The following is a 12,196-nucleotide window of genomic DNA, read 5'->3' on the forward strand; positions in this document are numbered from 1 at the left end:
GCACGTCGCATTAACTTGCTATTATAGCGCCTATCTCGCTTGATGATTACAACTACAACACAAAACAATTAGTGTAAGGTTAAATCACATAAACCTAAGCACTAACAATTCTCGATTCGACCTGAAGTCCTACAAGTCCCGCATAAAAGCGCATACACAATAAAGTCTAAGTCTAGGCACCTATCTCAAGTCGCCTAAATCCCTTAGACCATGCTCTGATACCACTTAAAACAACCCAACCCGTATTCCATACGATAATTTTTTTTTTAATAATACACATTTACGCGCCAATTAAATATGTAAACCATTCCACAAGTTCCATTTAAACGTACCACAATTTAAATGTTTACAAAAGGCACGAAGGCCATTAATTAAGTTTACTACAAGTTCAACCCACTACAAATGATAGCTTATAATCCAAACGACACTTCGAGCATGGTTTGGGACTAAACTACCCAAAACGTTAAGCCAACTTCAAAGCTCCAACAAAACATCATCAAGGGACACCTAATGCCCGATAACCCCTTTGCCCTTGTCCGTACCTGCATCTAAAAAGATAAACAACGAGAGGGGTAAGCTAATGCTTAGTGAGTGCAACAATTATACGTTTACATATACAACCTACTTACTTGCAACCACTTACGCATTTACCGCATACATGCTAGCATTATAAATAATCATACCATCACAAGTATAATGCTAAACCTTCCACCATACGAGCTAGCATAACAATAGCATATAGTTTAAACAATATAATATGCTACAATCCACACACACACAACATGATTAACCAATCGAACGAGGGAACGGTGTTTAAAGACCGTCGGAGTTCACAACAACAATTAGTGCACTTAACACTTCGTACACTAACCCCACGGGTGGCATCTTAACACGTCGATACTTCACCCCGAGTGGTGCCTTAACACTTCGACACTCCACCCCGAGTGGTGTCTTAACACATCGACACTTCACTCGCCACGTGAGGAGTGGTGTCTTAACACGTCGACACTTCACAACTCAACTACACAAATAAATACATCATATATGCACGCATATAATTATTCCACTCACCTTAACACTTCGGTGATGATTATGCACTTCCGAAACTTCAAGGCAACGTACCTAATACATAAGTACACATTTAATTACACAACTAGTGGAACTTACCACACTACATATCACTTGAGCATTTAATGACCCATTTGCATTAAATAGCTCACCTACCTCAAAACCGCCCATAAATGGCCAAGACTCATATTAAATCACTAAAGCTAGTGATTTAAGTCTACTAACATTAATTAATCGCAACTTAGGGTAATTCATACCCATTTCACCCAAACTAGGTCAACATTACCCCTTTTGACCCATTTTAACACTCTTTCAACATTAAACAAGTGTTTTAAAGCTTAACAACACCATTAATACTTACAAATCTTAAATCATAAGGCCAAACCCTAGGTTATAGCTATTTAAGATTTCCTTTCATCCACATAACCCAAGTTCACCCATTTTAACCCCAAATGGGTCATACAAGTCTCTAGTGACCAAAACCCTAACCATAAACCAATAAAAACTCGAAACATAGAGTTAGGACTTACCGAGACTATCAATGTGTAGCTAGAGACACAAGGAACAACTTTAACACTTGGGTTCGGGCAAGATTCAACCTTCTTCTTCACCAAAATGGCCCCTCTCACTCTAAAAGTATCACTCTCTCTCTAAGATTGATTTTAATTAATTGAAAATGAAATGAATGAGGAGAGGATAAGCTTGAACCAACATTTACTCCCCCAAAATCGGCCATAGGTGAAAAGACAACAAAGCCCTCAAAAGATTCCATTTTAAATGGACAAAATTTTAAAACAACGACAAATGTCGCGATCCGCGACAACATGTCGCGATACGCGATACCATAACGCGATAAACATTTTTGAAACGCGACACTTTCACAGAAGTGAGAAAACCCTAACCATCGCGTTCTAACATAGTTTGTCGCGTTTCGCGACGAACTGGGTAGCGACACACTAACCCAAAACGCGACAACCCTACTGTTGATTTCTCCCAGATACCCATCGCGTTCTAACCTGTTCTGTCGCGTTACGCGACACACCAGGACGCGATAAACTCGCTTGAAACGCGATGATATGCCTGATTGAACATTTTATACATTTTTAACTCTTAACTAGACATAATCAATTACGGATACAATAATTAAACGTTCACGAGGATAAATACGCACCTTACAACACATTCGGAAAGAACGGGATGTTACATGGAAGATTATTTCGAGATCTTCGAACATATTCGAGGGTTTTAGATTAGGGTTTAGGGTTTAGATTCTAGGGTTTATATTTTAGAGTTTAGGGTTTAGATTTAGGGTTTAGGGTTCAGAGTTTATAGGGTTTAGAGTTTAGGGTTTTGGGTTTAGATTTAGGGCTTAGGGTTTAGGGTTTAGATGGTAGGGTTTATATTTTAGGGTTTAGGGTTACGGTTAGGGTTTAGAATGTTTAGGGTTTAGAGTTTATGTTTAGAGTTTATGTTTAGGATTTAGGGTTTAAATTTAGGGTTTAGGGTTTAGAGTTTAGGTTTAGGGTTTTGGGTTTAGATTTAGGGTTTAGGGTTTAGGTTAGGGTTTAGTGTTTGGATTTAGGGTTTAGGTTTAAGGTTTTGAGTTTAGGTTTAGGGTTTAGGTTAGGGTTTAGGATTTAAATTCTTGGGTTTAGATTTTAGGTTAAGGGTTAGTGTTTAGATTTATAGTTTAGGGGTTTAGGGTTTACATTCTAGGGTTTACATTCCAGGGTTTATATTTTGAGGTTTAGATTTAGAGTTTAGGGTTCAGAGTTTTTGGAGTTTAGAGTTTATATTTAGGGTTTAGGGTTTAGGGTTTAGAGTTTAGGTTTAGAGTTTAGGTTTAGATTTTAGGGTTTAGAGTTTAGATTTAGGGTTTTGGGTTTAGATTTAGGATTTTGGTTAGGTTTTAGGGTTTAGATTCTAGGGTTTCGATCTTAGGACTTAGGGTTTAGGGTTAGGGTTTAGATTTAGCTTTTAAATCAAAGGGTTTAGAATAGTTTAGGGTTTAAGGTGTAGGGTTTAGATTTTATGGTTTAGATTATAGTGTTTAGGGTTTAGATTAGGGTTACCTAATATTATCATATGTGATCTGTGTAATCTGTACATTGATTTTACTAATTAAACCTGTAATCTGTATATTATGATGTATTTTAACTATAATTATTTATGGTGTTATTTTAAATCTGTATATTTAAACAAATTGTATTTAAGTTTACATATAAATCTCCTAATGTGCTTTTACTTTTGATCTTACAGGGAAATAAAATAAGAGCTACAGTTTACAAAAATATAATGAGTTTTTTACTCATACCTTAAAAGAAGGTAGTTTTGTTGAAATTACCAACTTTGATGTGATACTCGACAAAGATGAATACAAACTTGTGGACCACGAATTTAAAATCAGTTTGTTGAAAAAAACTATATGATCTTATGTTTATATAATCATATTCTTCTGTAATTCTAAACAAATTGACGATATAAATATGTTACAAATAGTAGTCGTATGGCAAGCTCAACTTCAGATAGTTCATCTTATGTTGTTAGATTGTTTGGAGAATATGAAACTTATAGGCAAATTAATACTAGCAAACAAACAAAAACTATATAATATCGTATTAATAAATTATTTGACCCTTCAAAAATCCCGCGAAATCGCGGGTGTTTAACTAGTATATATATATATATATATATATATATATATATATATATATATATATATATATATATATAATAATAATAATAATAATAATAATAATAATAATAATAATAATAATAATAATAATAATAGTAGTCTTAATACAAAAAAAAAAAAAAAGTATATATATATAAGGAAACGTACCTTAGGCTTCTGTGCGGAGCTCAAGACATATTGGGAAAATGCTACACTAAAAGAACAACAAACATACATGGCCACATACCAACAACCAGAAAAACATAAATATTAATACCAATTCGATAAGGGACTCAAAGGCACCCACCTGATGATAGAAGCAGCTAAACAACCTGAAAACCAATTGAATACTCGAAATAGGCACAAGTCATAGGTAAATGGGGAAAGGAACGAGAAAACATAGAACGTATTTATATATAAAGAATATAAGATAGTAGATGAACAGGTCATTAGCAAGATCAATAAAAAGAATTCTACAAAATCCCTTTTATGTACAAAAACATGGTACAAGTGACAGGTCATTAGGTTCGTGCCATGTCATCAACTTAATGCCACGTCACGGGTGCCTGTAACGTAAGAAATGAATCCTCTTCCGCCAAAAACTGGACGCATGAAAGTATCATCGAACTTTCTCCAGTAGTGATGAATGGTGTTAGTAGGGTTGCTAAATAGCATTTGTAGATTTGTTGTAGTTTGTGAAGTTTCATCTAAACTTGTTTCAGCTTCTACATCATGTCCATTTCCTAAAAGTGGCATCATAATCGAATTAGGACTTGATGGTTGTGATTGGTCAGCGTTCGATGATTGAGGCAGCAAGCAGTTTATAATGGGCTTAGTTAACAAACCAAACACCTATAAATGAAACAGAAACATTTTGTTATAAGAGAGTGTAAATTAAAAAGGGATTATACACAGTGGCGGATCCAGAAATTTTTTTCACCGGGGGCGAAATTTTTTTTTCTAAAACGAAGAGATTTTTTTTGGCAAAATATGGAGGTTTTGGGGCAAAATATAGAGTTTTTTGAGCAAAATTTAGAGATTTTTGGGCAAAATACGAAGGTTTTGGGGCAAAACATGGAGGTTTTAAGGACCAAATATGAAGGGTTTGGGGCAAAAAAAAAAATTCCACCGGGGTCAAAATCGAAAAACCTAAAAAATTTACACTAAAAATTGCAAATCCACTGGGGGCGGGCGCCCCACCCTGACCCTTCATAGGTCCGCCCCTGATTATACATCCCAAGGCCATTCAAATATATTATACTCCCTCCTCATAATAAGTGTCCAGTTTTGACTTTTCAAAATCTATTCTTTTCAACTTTGACCATGAATATCTTTGTTTGTGTTATACAATAGTTGATGAAACATATACAAATAAAAAGTACATTTAAAACCCAACCAACTCATATAATGCAAATAAATATATTTAAAATCAAAGTTGAGAAATAAAGACTTTGAAAAGTCAAAACAAGACACTAATTGTGGGTCAGAGGGAGTATTGTTTTTGTAGGCCCAGGACATTTGAAAACGGTTTTAGGCAACTCAAATTGGAATGTTGTTCCATACATACCAAATTAAGCTAGTAACTCATTGTAAAAATGTGAAAGAATGCAGATACTCTTGTTTTTGTAAATGAAAAATAAAAAAACTAAAATAGTAATTAATGTTAGATGTTAATTAAGATGATTACCACGGTACTGAAAAGAACAATACTGATTGTGCTGGTGATCAAAAGCGCATTTGCAGGCTGCATTGGTTGTTTATCAGAGCCAGTGAACTGCATATATAGCGAATGATAAGTATTGAAAAAAAAAAAAAAAAAAAAAAACGAATAGCATAAGCGTGCAGCCGAAATCATATAAAAACAGCCAGATGTAAATACCTAACAATATCCAAGAAGAGTTATAAAACTGATCACAATTATTTAGATTTTAGAGGTTGCAAATATGACCCATTTACTTATGAATGAGCCAATTTGGGTTATTCAAAGATTTGGATTACATGGAAATAATCTAGTTTCTGACTTACTGTAATCAGATTTGATGCATTATTTATTTCTATATAAACTCAGAAGCATTTCAACCAAAAAAAAAAATTTTGGGTCGACCCAAACCGGACTTGTTTTGACATGTTACCTGCGCCAGTCCCACCAACCCATCCTCCAACTATGGTAATTATCATAATATATGTCAGCTAACAATGTGCTTAGACTCAATGTCTTTCGTATAATTAAAGAGAAACAAACTGTAAAAAAGTATTTCAAATTCGTGTTTAGATATTTTTAGAAACTACATAAAAGGGTGTAAGCTTTGCGGGTCAATACAACCCAACCCAGCCCATTTTGACCCACATATAAATTTCACATCTTTTAAAACATTATTTAACCCAACTGATCTGCCTATTCTTTTCACCTATATACAAAACAAACTCTACAAAAATTCAGTTTTTACCTTCTTATAAGCAAGTGCTACAGAGACAGCGCCTCTCATTAGACCGGCCCACCAAACTGTAACCTAAGAGAGATTATCTGAAGTTCGTTAGTGGCATACCGTCATTTATGGGTCCCACGATACTTGAAGTTACTTACTTACTTACCTGCTGCTTAAACTCAATCTTGTTACTCGTTGATTTCGTGGTTAAGTTGGATATAATTGAAATCGGGAACACAAAACATGCTCTCCCAACCATAATTAATCCAAGCAGTACAGCACTTGCCCAAAAAGATTTACCAGGGCTACAGATTTTAAAACGGGCCTGGTTAAAAACAGATTTAGTAACAGATCAAAACGAGCTCGGTTAAAACAGGTTACCTGTCCTTTACAAATTTCCATTTTTCGACATCAAGTGAATCCATACCGACATACATGAAGATGAAAATTTCGGCGATAAATGACATTGTAGCAAAAGTATGTCTGCAATGCAACAAACAGATATGAATACTTTAATAGAAACGTAGTCAAAGTTTTTTAGTGGAACGTGTTGTTTGAGATGAAGTGCGAAAAGGGAACAAACTTTGTAGTTACTTGTGAATCGATGGTAACGTTATGCCAAGCATAGTGTGACATCACTATGCCACAAAAGAATACAGTGAGGATTCCACTTAATCCAAAAATCTGGAGTAATTAGAGTATTAGAAATTAATCAAGTGTAAGGACAAATTGCAAGAGGTGGCAAAATGGGCGGGTAGAGTAACACGTATAAACGGCTTCGAGTCAAAACGAATTATTTGATTGTTGGTCCATTTTCTTAACCAGCAAGAAAACACTACTTTTATCCACTTTTGGAATTTCAAATTTTTTGTCTTGATCATATTATGAGAAACTTAATGTTATAAAACAATCCTTCTTTTGAAATTACTTACAAAGTACTAAGCAGTTAAAAAAACTTTGGGCGACTTTCGACCCCGTTTGACACTATTGTTTTTTAGCCAAGTTTTGAGATGTTGCCCTGTGAAAATTGAATACAAATCCAAACTGAGCCATTTGTTAGTAAATGGGTTGTAAGTGCCACCTCTATTAACTACATTAAAAGCATCATAACTGCTATACAACGCTTACTTCAGCTAAAATGTATGAAAGGTAAGCCATGAGTATCATAAGAGAGACTTCACGATCTGTTGAATCCCTAAATTTGGACACAGCGTAAATTAGAACCAGCGATTGACAGTATGAGAGAAATAACAGCATACAGAAACCCAACTTTAACAGAATTAACAGAATAAATAAAAAGTTGAGAACAACATCACTGCACACCTTCCAAAATACAGTGCTTTAATGATGTATGAACATAGCAACCCAACCTACAAGTGCCAAAAAAAGGAATAAAATCATATTAATCATGAGAATGTATAAACAGATGGGTTAAATGGTCAAAACGGGTTAAAATTTAGCTTACTAAAGATAGGTTAAATGGTCAATACGGGTTAAAATTTAGCTTACTAAAGATAGGTTAAATGGTCAAAACGGATTAAAATTTAGCTTACTAAAAATAGGATTAATGGTCAAGAATGGCCCAAACTGTAAGTTTGATGCATAAAACTTCCTAATCATTTAATACGAAAAATTTGATTATCATGAAAGGAAATTAAACTTTTGTAATCATATTTTGGCACCCTAAATATAACATAATTTAAAATTTTGAACAATAAGTTTTTGGTAACATAGTCTGTGACTAATTTATGCAGATAAATTTTGCTGTTTTGAGCAGTTACTACCCATCCGACCCGTCCATTTTCCCACCTCTAGTTCAACTGTCTCAAGACAAGCACGATGGCATAGAAGTAATATATAGACATCAATACAATATATCATGCCACTTGTGCACTAATGCGCCTTCAAATCATTTTATTTCCTATGCAGGAAAGAGCTATGATTTGTTTGCAAATCTGACCTTAAAAGCTGAGCTGGTACCAATACTTATTATACAGATTACAGAATCAATCAAAAATACAGACTTAGTTTCTATCCCTGACAATATGGGTCTCATCATGCAACTCCCACAGTAAAATATGAAACTAAACGTTCAACTTAAATATATTTTAGATTTTCGAAACCGGAAAATGATGAAGCATGTAGCGCAGGATGGATATTATATAAAAGATACTGAAGAACCGAATTCGAAATAAGTACAAGTAAGGCTAGATATATATATATATATATATATATATATATATATATATATATATATATATAGAGAGAGAGAGAGAGAGAGAGAGAGAGAGAGAGACTTACCATAACTCCCAACAAAGTACTCAATACAAATAATGACATGAAGTTCCAAGCAAATTTAACGGCAACGAGTGCGTTCATTTCTGACAGGTTAAATTGTGTAGTTGCATTGAAAAGAACCACAGACGTGGCATCATTAACAACACCTTCCCCAAACACTAGACTGTATAAAAGTGGTGTTTGTTCTTGATTAAGAATCTGTCCATCAAATACCAAATATTTATGATGATGATATAAATATAAATCCATTATTTAAGTATCACTAGAAAAGAATAAGACATCTTTACCTGCAAGGTGCAAACAGAATCTGTTGCAGAGAAAATGGCTCCAAGCGCTATAAATACCTTATCAGAACATGATCATATCTCGTACCAATAAGTGAAGTAATACAAGTCCATATTTCGGAATAGTGGAGAAATTATAAAAACAAAAAAAAAACAAAAACAAAAAAAAAAAAAAAAAAAAGGCAAAAGTTCAAACAAAAAAATTTGGGCTTGTCTGAAAAAAATATTCCACAAAGCTTTTCAACTAATTAATACCTCAGACCTAAAAAGAACAGGAGAAAACTTCTTTCACATGCAACAATAAACTTGTGTTGTAAAATAACTTATGAGACTTTAATCATCAATAAATAAAAACTGTATGCCTGCTGTTAGAATGGGAATTAGCATATGATATATTGATATGGTAGAATATAAATCATTATGCAAGAGATTACATACCAAGATAATCCTTTAAGTCAAGGTAATTGATGTCCAGTTTAGGGAACAAATATGCTGTGCCTGAATCAGAATTTAAGTTATAATCACACCAAAGATATAACCAAATGGAAATATCATCAACACTCATTAACTTCTATCCTCAAATACTAAAGCTTTGTGAAATTATAAGGTAGTAATTCCAACAGTCTATTTTTAATGCACCGAATAATGTAAATGGAGAAACATATATTTGTATCTAAACTTGCTTAAAGCCTGCAAAAATAAGAAGGTATAGGTATGCTGTTACATGGGTGGGCTTTATGTTTCGTCTGAGTATGAATATGTATAGAAACTCATTAGTCATGATCAATCAACATATACAATAAAGTAATTGCAATCAAAATTAGATAACAAGAAGTAAATATCAAAGTAATGGGTACTATTGAGAATGTTAACGTACCAAATGATATGATCGCAAACGATATCAAAGTACCAATGGCGCCGAACGAGGTAATAGTCGTGAAATTCTGGAAAAACTGTTTCTTTTTAACCTCAAATCTGATATAATAAAATTAAACTAAACTTAATCAGAAGTGTTAATTGTAAGACATTGAATCACAAATGTTGCAGGAGAAGACAAAATTATGAATCATGTTCTGTCTAATCACTCCAACTAGGCTTTATATTGCACTTTTATGTCATCAAATTAAGCAACAATAGTCAAATCCTTGAAACAAAGAAAAAAATAAAAACATTAAAAAGATAATAGAATGTACCCCGCATTGAATATAATTGGTGGAAGGAGATATACAAAGAAGAACTCCTGCTTGAATTCCAATATGTGCGAACTTTTACCGCCGGTAGTTAATAATATTATACACCCTATGCCTAAACCCTGTCACCAATTATCAAAATTATGCAAAACTTGCATTAACAAAAAAATGAATTGCACGCCTAAACAAAATGAAAACCTAGGTTATGTGTAACAATGATTTATATATAAAGTATGTAACTCACGATTGCAAGAGCAGTAATCGATTCATTAATCCATCGACTTTCTTTAAGGAGATGACCAATTACAATGCAAGCACAAAGAAGTGCAACAAATAGGGCAATTTGGTGAACAGAATCTGTTTCTGGTTCAGATGTCATTAGACCATAATTTGCTTCTATAGAGCTCACATTGATACTCATGTTTCACTTCAGCCACTAATTGAAAATCGAAACAAGTTCCTGAAATGATGTGCCACGGGTCAACATAAAGTCAAACACCTGACAATCTTCTCTAATAACTTAACAGACAAACTTATATAGACATATAGTTTACCAAAAAGGAAAATGTTAAATATGAACAGTTACGTTTTGTGATCGCAATAACGTAAAAGGATTCATACCAGCTATAACGCGAAAATTAGTAATCTCTATAGCTTTATTTCGTCTGTATCGATCATTAAGTTTAAGTTTAATGATCAATAGTCCCAACAACTTCTATATGAATTAAACAAATTATAAAACCCTAGTAATTACAACAGCTCACAATTCAACCTCAAATTAATCAGATTAATTACATGAAGTGAATTGAACATAATATACAGAAATTGAAAACTCGTTCCTTAATTTCAATTTCAGTTTTTAAATTACAAGTCCTACGTGTCATGATCGTAAGCAGGATGACTGATTGTTACAACTTACAAATGATTACGGTTAGCATTAATTAATATACAAAAATTGGAAACATGACGTCAGAAAATAAAAATTACCTCGAAGAAATAGGTTGCTGATGGTTACAGATGATTGAGCTGCAGCTCCGATCAATAGATAGTTATTTGAATGCGATGATTTTTGTTTATATAAAGGTAGCATTTGAGAGAATTAGGTTTTCATTTTACCTGCAAACACCGAGTTCAAACAGATTTTAACGGAGATATCAACTTTTCAAAAACCGCCAAATTATAGTTATTTTATTTTATTTTATTATTTTTAGTATTTTTTTAAACGCAATACGTGAGGGACTTAATCACCCACACGTCATAAACTGCCCGAACTAATGCCCAGAAAGAAACATGACACAATCCGAGGGCAGAGGGCATGGGCGTTAAAACCCCCTCCCCACTAGGGGTGTTCAAAACCGGATATCCGAAAATTCGGATATCCGAATTTCGGATATCCGAAATTTCGGATAGTGAATTCGTCCATCCGATATCCGAAATTTCGGATATCCGATTTTCGGATATCCGAAATTTCTAATTCGGATACCGGATTATCCAAATATCCGAAATTTCAAATAAAACAATGTGAGTAATGTTCTTACTGAACAACGACGTTTAGATGAATTCAAATATAACAAAAATTTTAATTAAAATAAGGCTAGTAGATAAGAAATTAAATAACGAAATCGTAAGATCCATATGATTCTAACCTCTTATGAATTATGGAGTATTACCGAAAGGATTTGATTTATTACCTGTGAATATAGATTTAGTGTTATGCATTAAAATAAGGCTCTAATAAATATACTGTAAGCTTGTAAGCTTTTGGTTCCAATCTGCTCCTTTGTGTATGATTATTATTCCAGAATTCTTTAAACTTCTAAAGAAAAAAGTAAATCTGGGTTTCAATTGCTTCAAAAGTTCTACTATACATCTGGAAAAAATGGCGGTTAATTCAAGAAGCAAATTGTACACAATTTTACCTTTTCTTTATACGTGGGAAAACAGAGGATATATACGATACTCATAATTGGAAAGTGTAATTTCGGATATTCGGATATCCGAATATCCGATTTTTTTCAAAACTGCCATCCGATATCCGAATCCGAAAAATCGGATATCCGATTTTCAGATATCCGAAAATCCGGATATCCGATTTTTCGGATATTCTCGGATCGGATTATTCGGATTACGGATTCGGATACGGATATTATGAACACCCCTACTCCCCACTGCCCTCGCAACGCGATGTGCGATTGAGTGAAATTAAAGGGTAAAGCGACAACCTTTTGTGTATTGATGCTCCCCACAGAAAACGAA

General features: G+C 33.7%; 1 protein-coding gene across 1 annotated transcript; it reads right to left on the minus strand.

The window, feature by feature from the left end:
• Nucleotides 1–4,178: 4,178 nt before the first annotated feature.
• On the minus strand, nt 4,179–11,071 carry LOC139877600 (sodium/hydrogen exchanger 1-like). The gene is made up of 15 exons (XM_071865030.1): nt 10,928–11,071; nt 10,185–10,400; nt 9,944–10,062; nt 9,628–9,725; nt 9,189–9,248; nt 8,754–8,800; nt 8,470–8,664; nt 7,492–7,538; nt 7,297–7,363; nt 6,752–6,852; nt 6,550–6,651; nt 6,335–6,473; nt 6,190–6,252; nt 5,430–5,516; nt 4,179–4,594 (listed from the first exon to the last, which is right to left on the minus strand). Exons 2-15 carry the CDS (start codon nt 10,359–10,361, stop codon nt 4,283–4,285), a joined length of 1,614 nt encoding a protein of 537 aa, XP_071721131.1. The 5' UTR covers nt 10,362–10,400; nt 10,928–11,071; the 3' UTR covers nt 4,179–4,282.
• Nucleotides 11,072–12,196: the final 1,125 nt, after the last annotated feature.

The sequence above is a fragment of the Rutidosis leptorrhynchoides genome, chromosome 11 (genome assembly GCF_046630445.1).
Source record: "Rutidosis leptorrhynchoides isolate AG116_Rl617_1_P2 chromosome 11, CSIRO_AGI_Rlap_v1, whole genome shotgun sequence".
Lineage (NCBI taxonomy): Eukaryota > Viridiplantae > Streptophyta > Magnoliopsida > Asterales > Asteraceae > Rutidosis > Rutidosis leptorrhynchoides.

Bases quoted from the DNA above. Each gene is read 5' to 3' on its own strand.
- LOC139877600 (XM_071865030.1), bottom strand. From the start codon at position 10,361: ATGAGTATCAATGTGAGCTCTATAGAAGCAAATTATGGTCTAATGACA. The intron at 8,665-8,753 runs GTAAAGATGTCT...TTTGATGGACAG, and splicing joins ATTCTGTTTGCACCTTGCAG to ATTCTTAATCAAGAACAAAC. The intron at 7,364-7,491 runs GTGTGCAGTGAT...GTCCAAATTTAG, and splicing joins AAAGCACTGTATTTTGGAAG to GGATTCAACAGATCGTGAAG.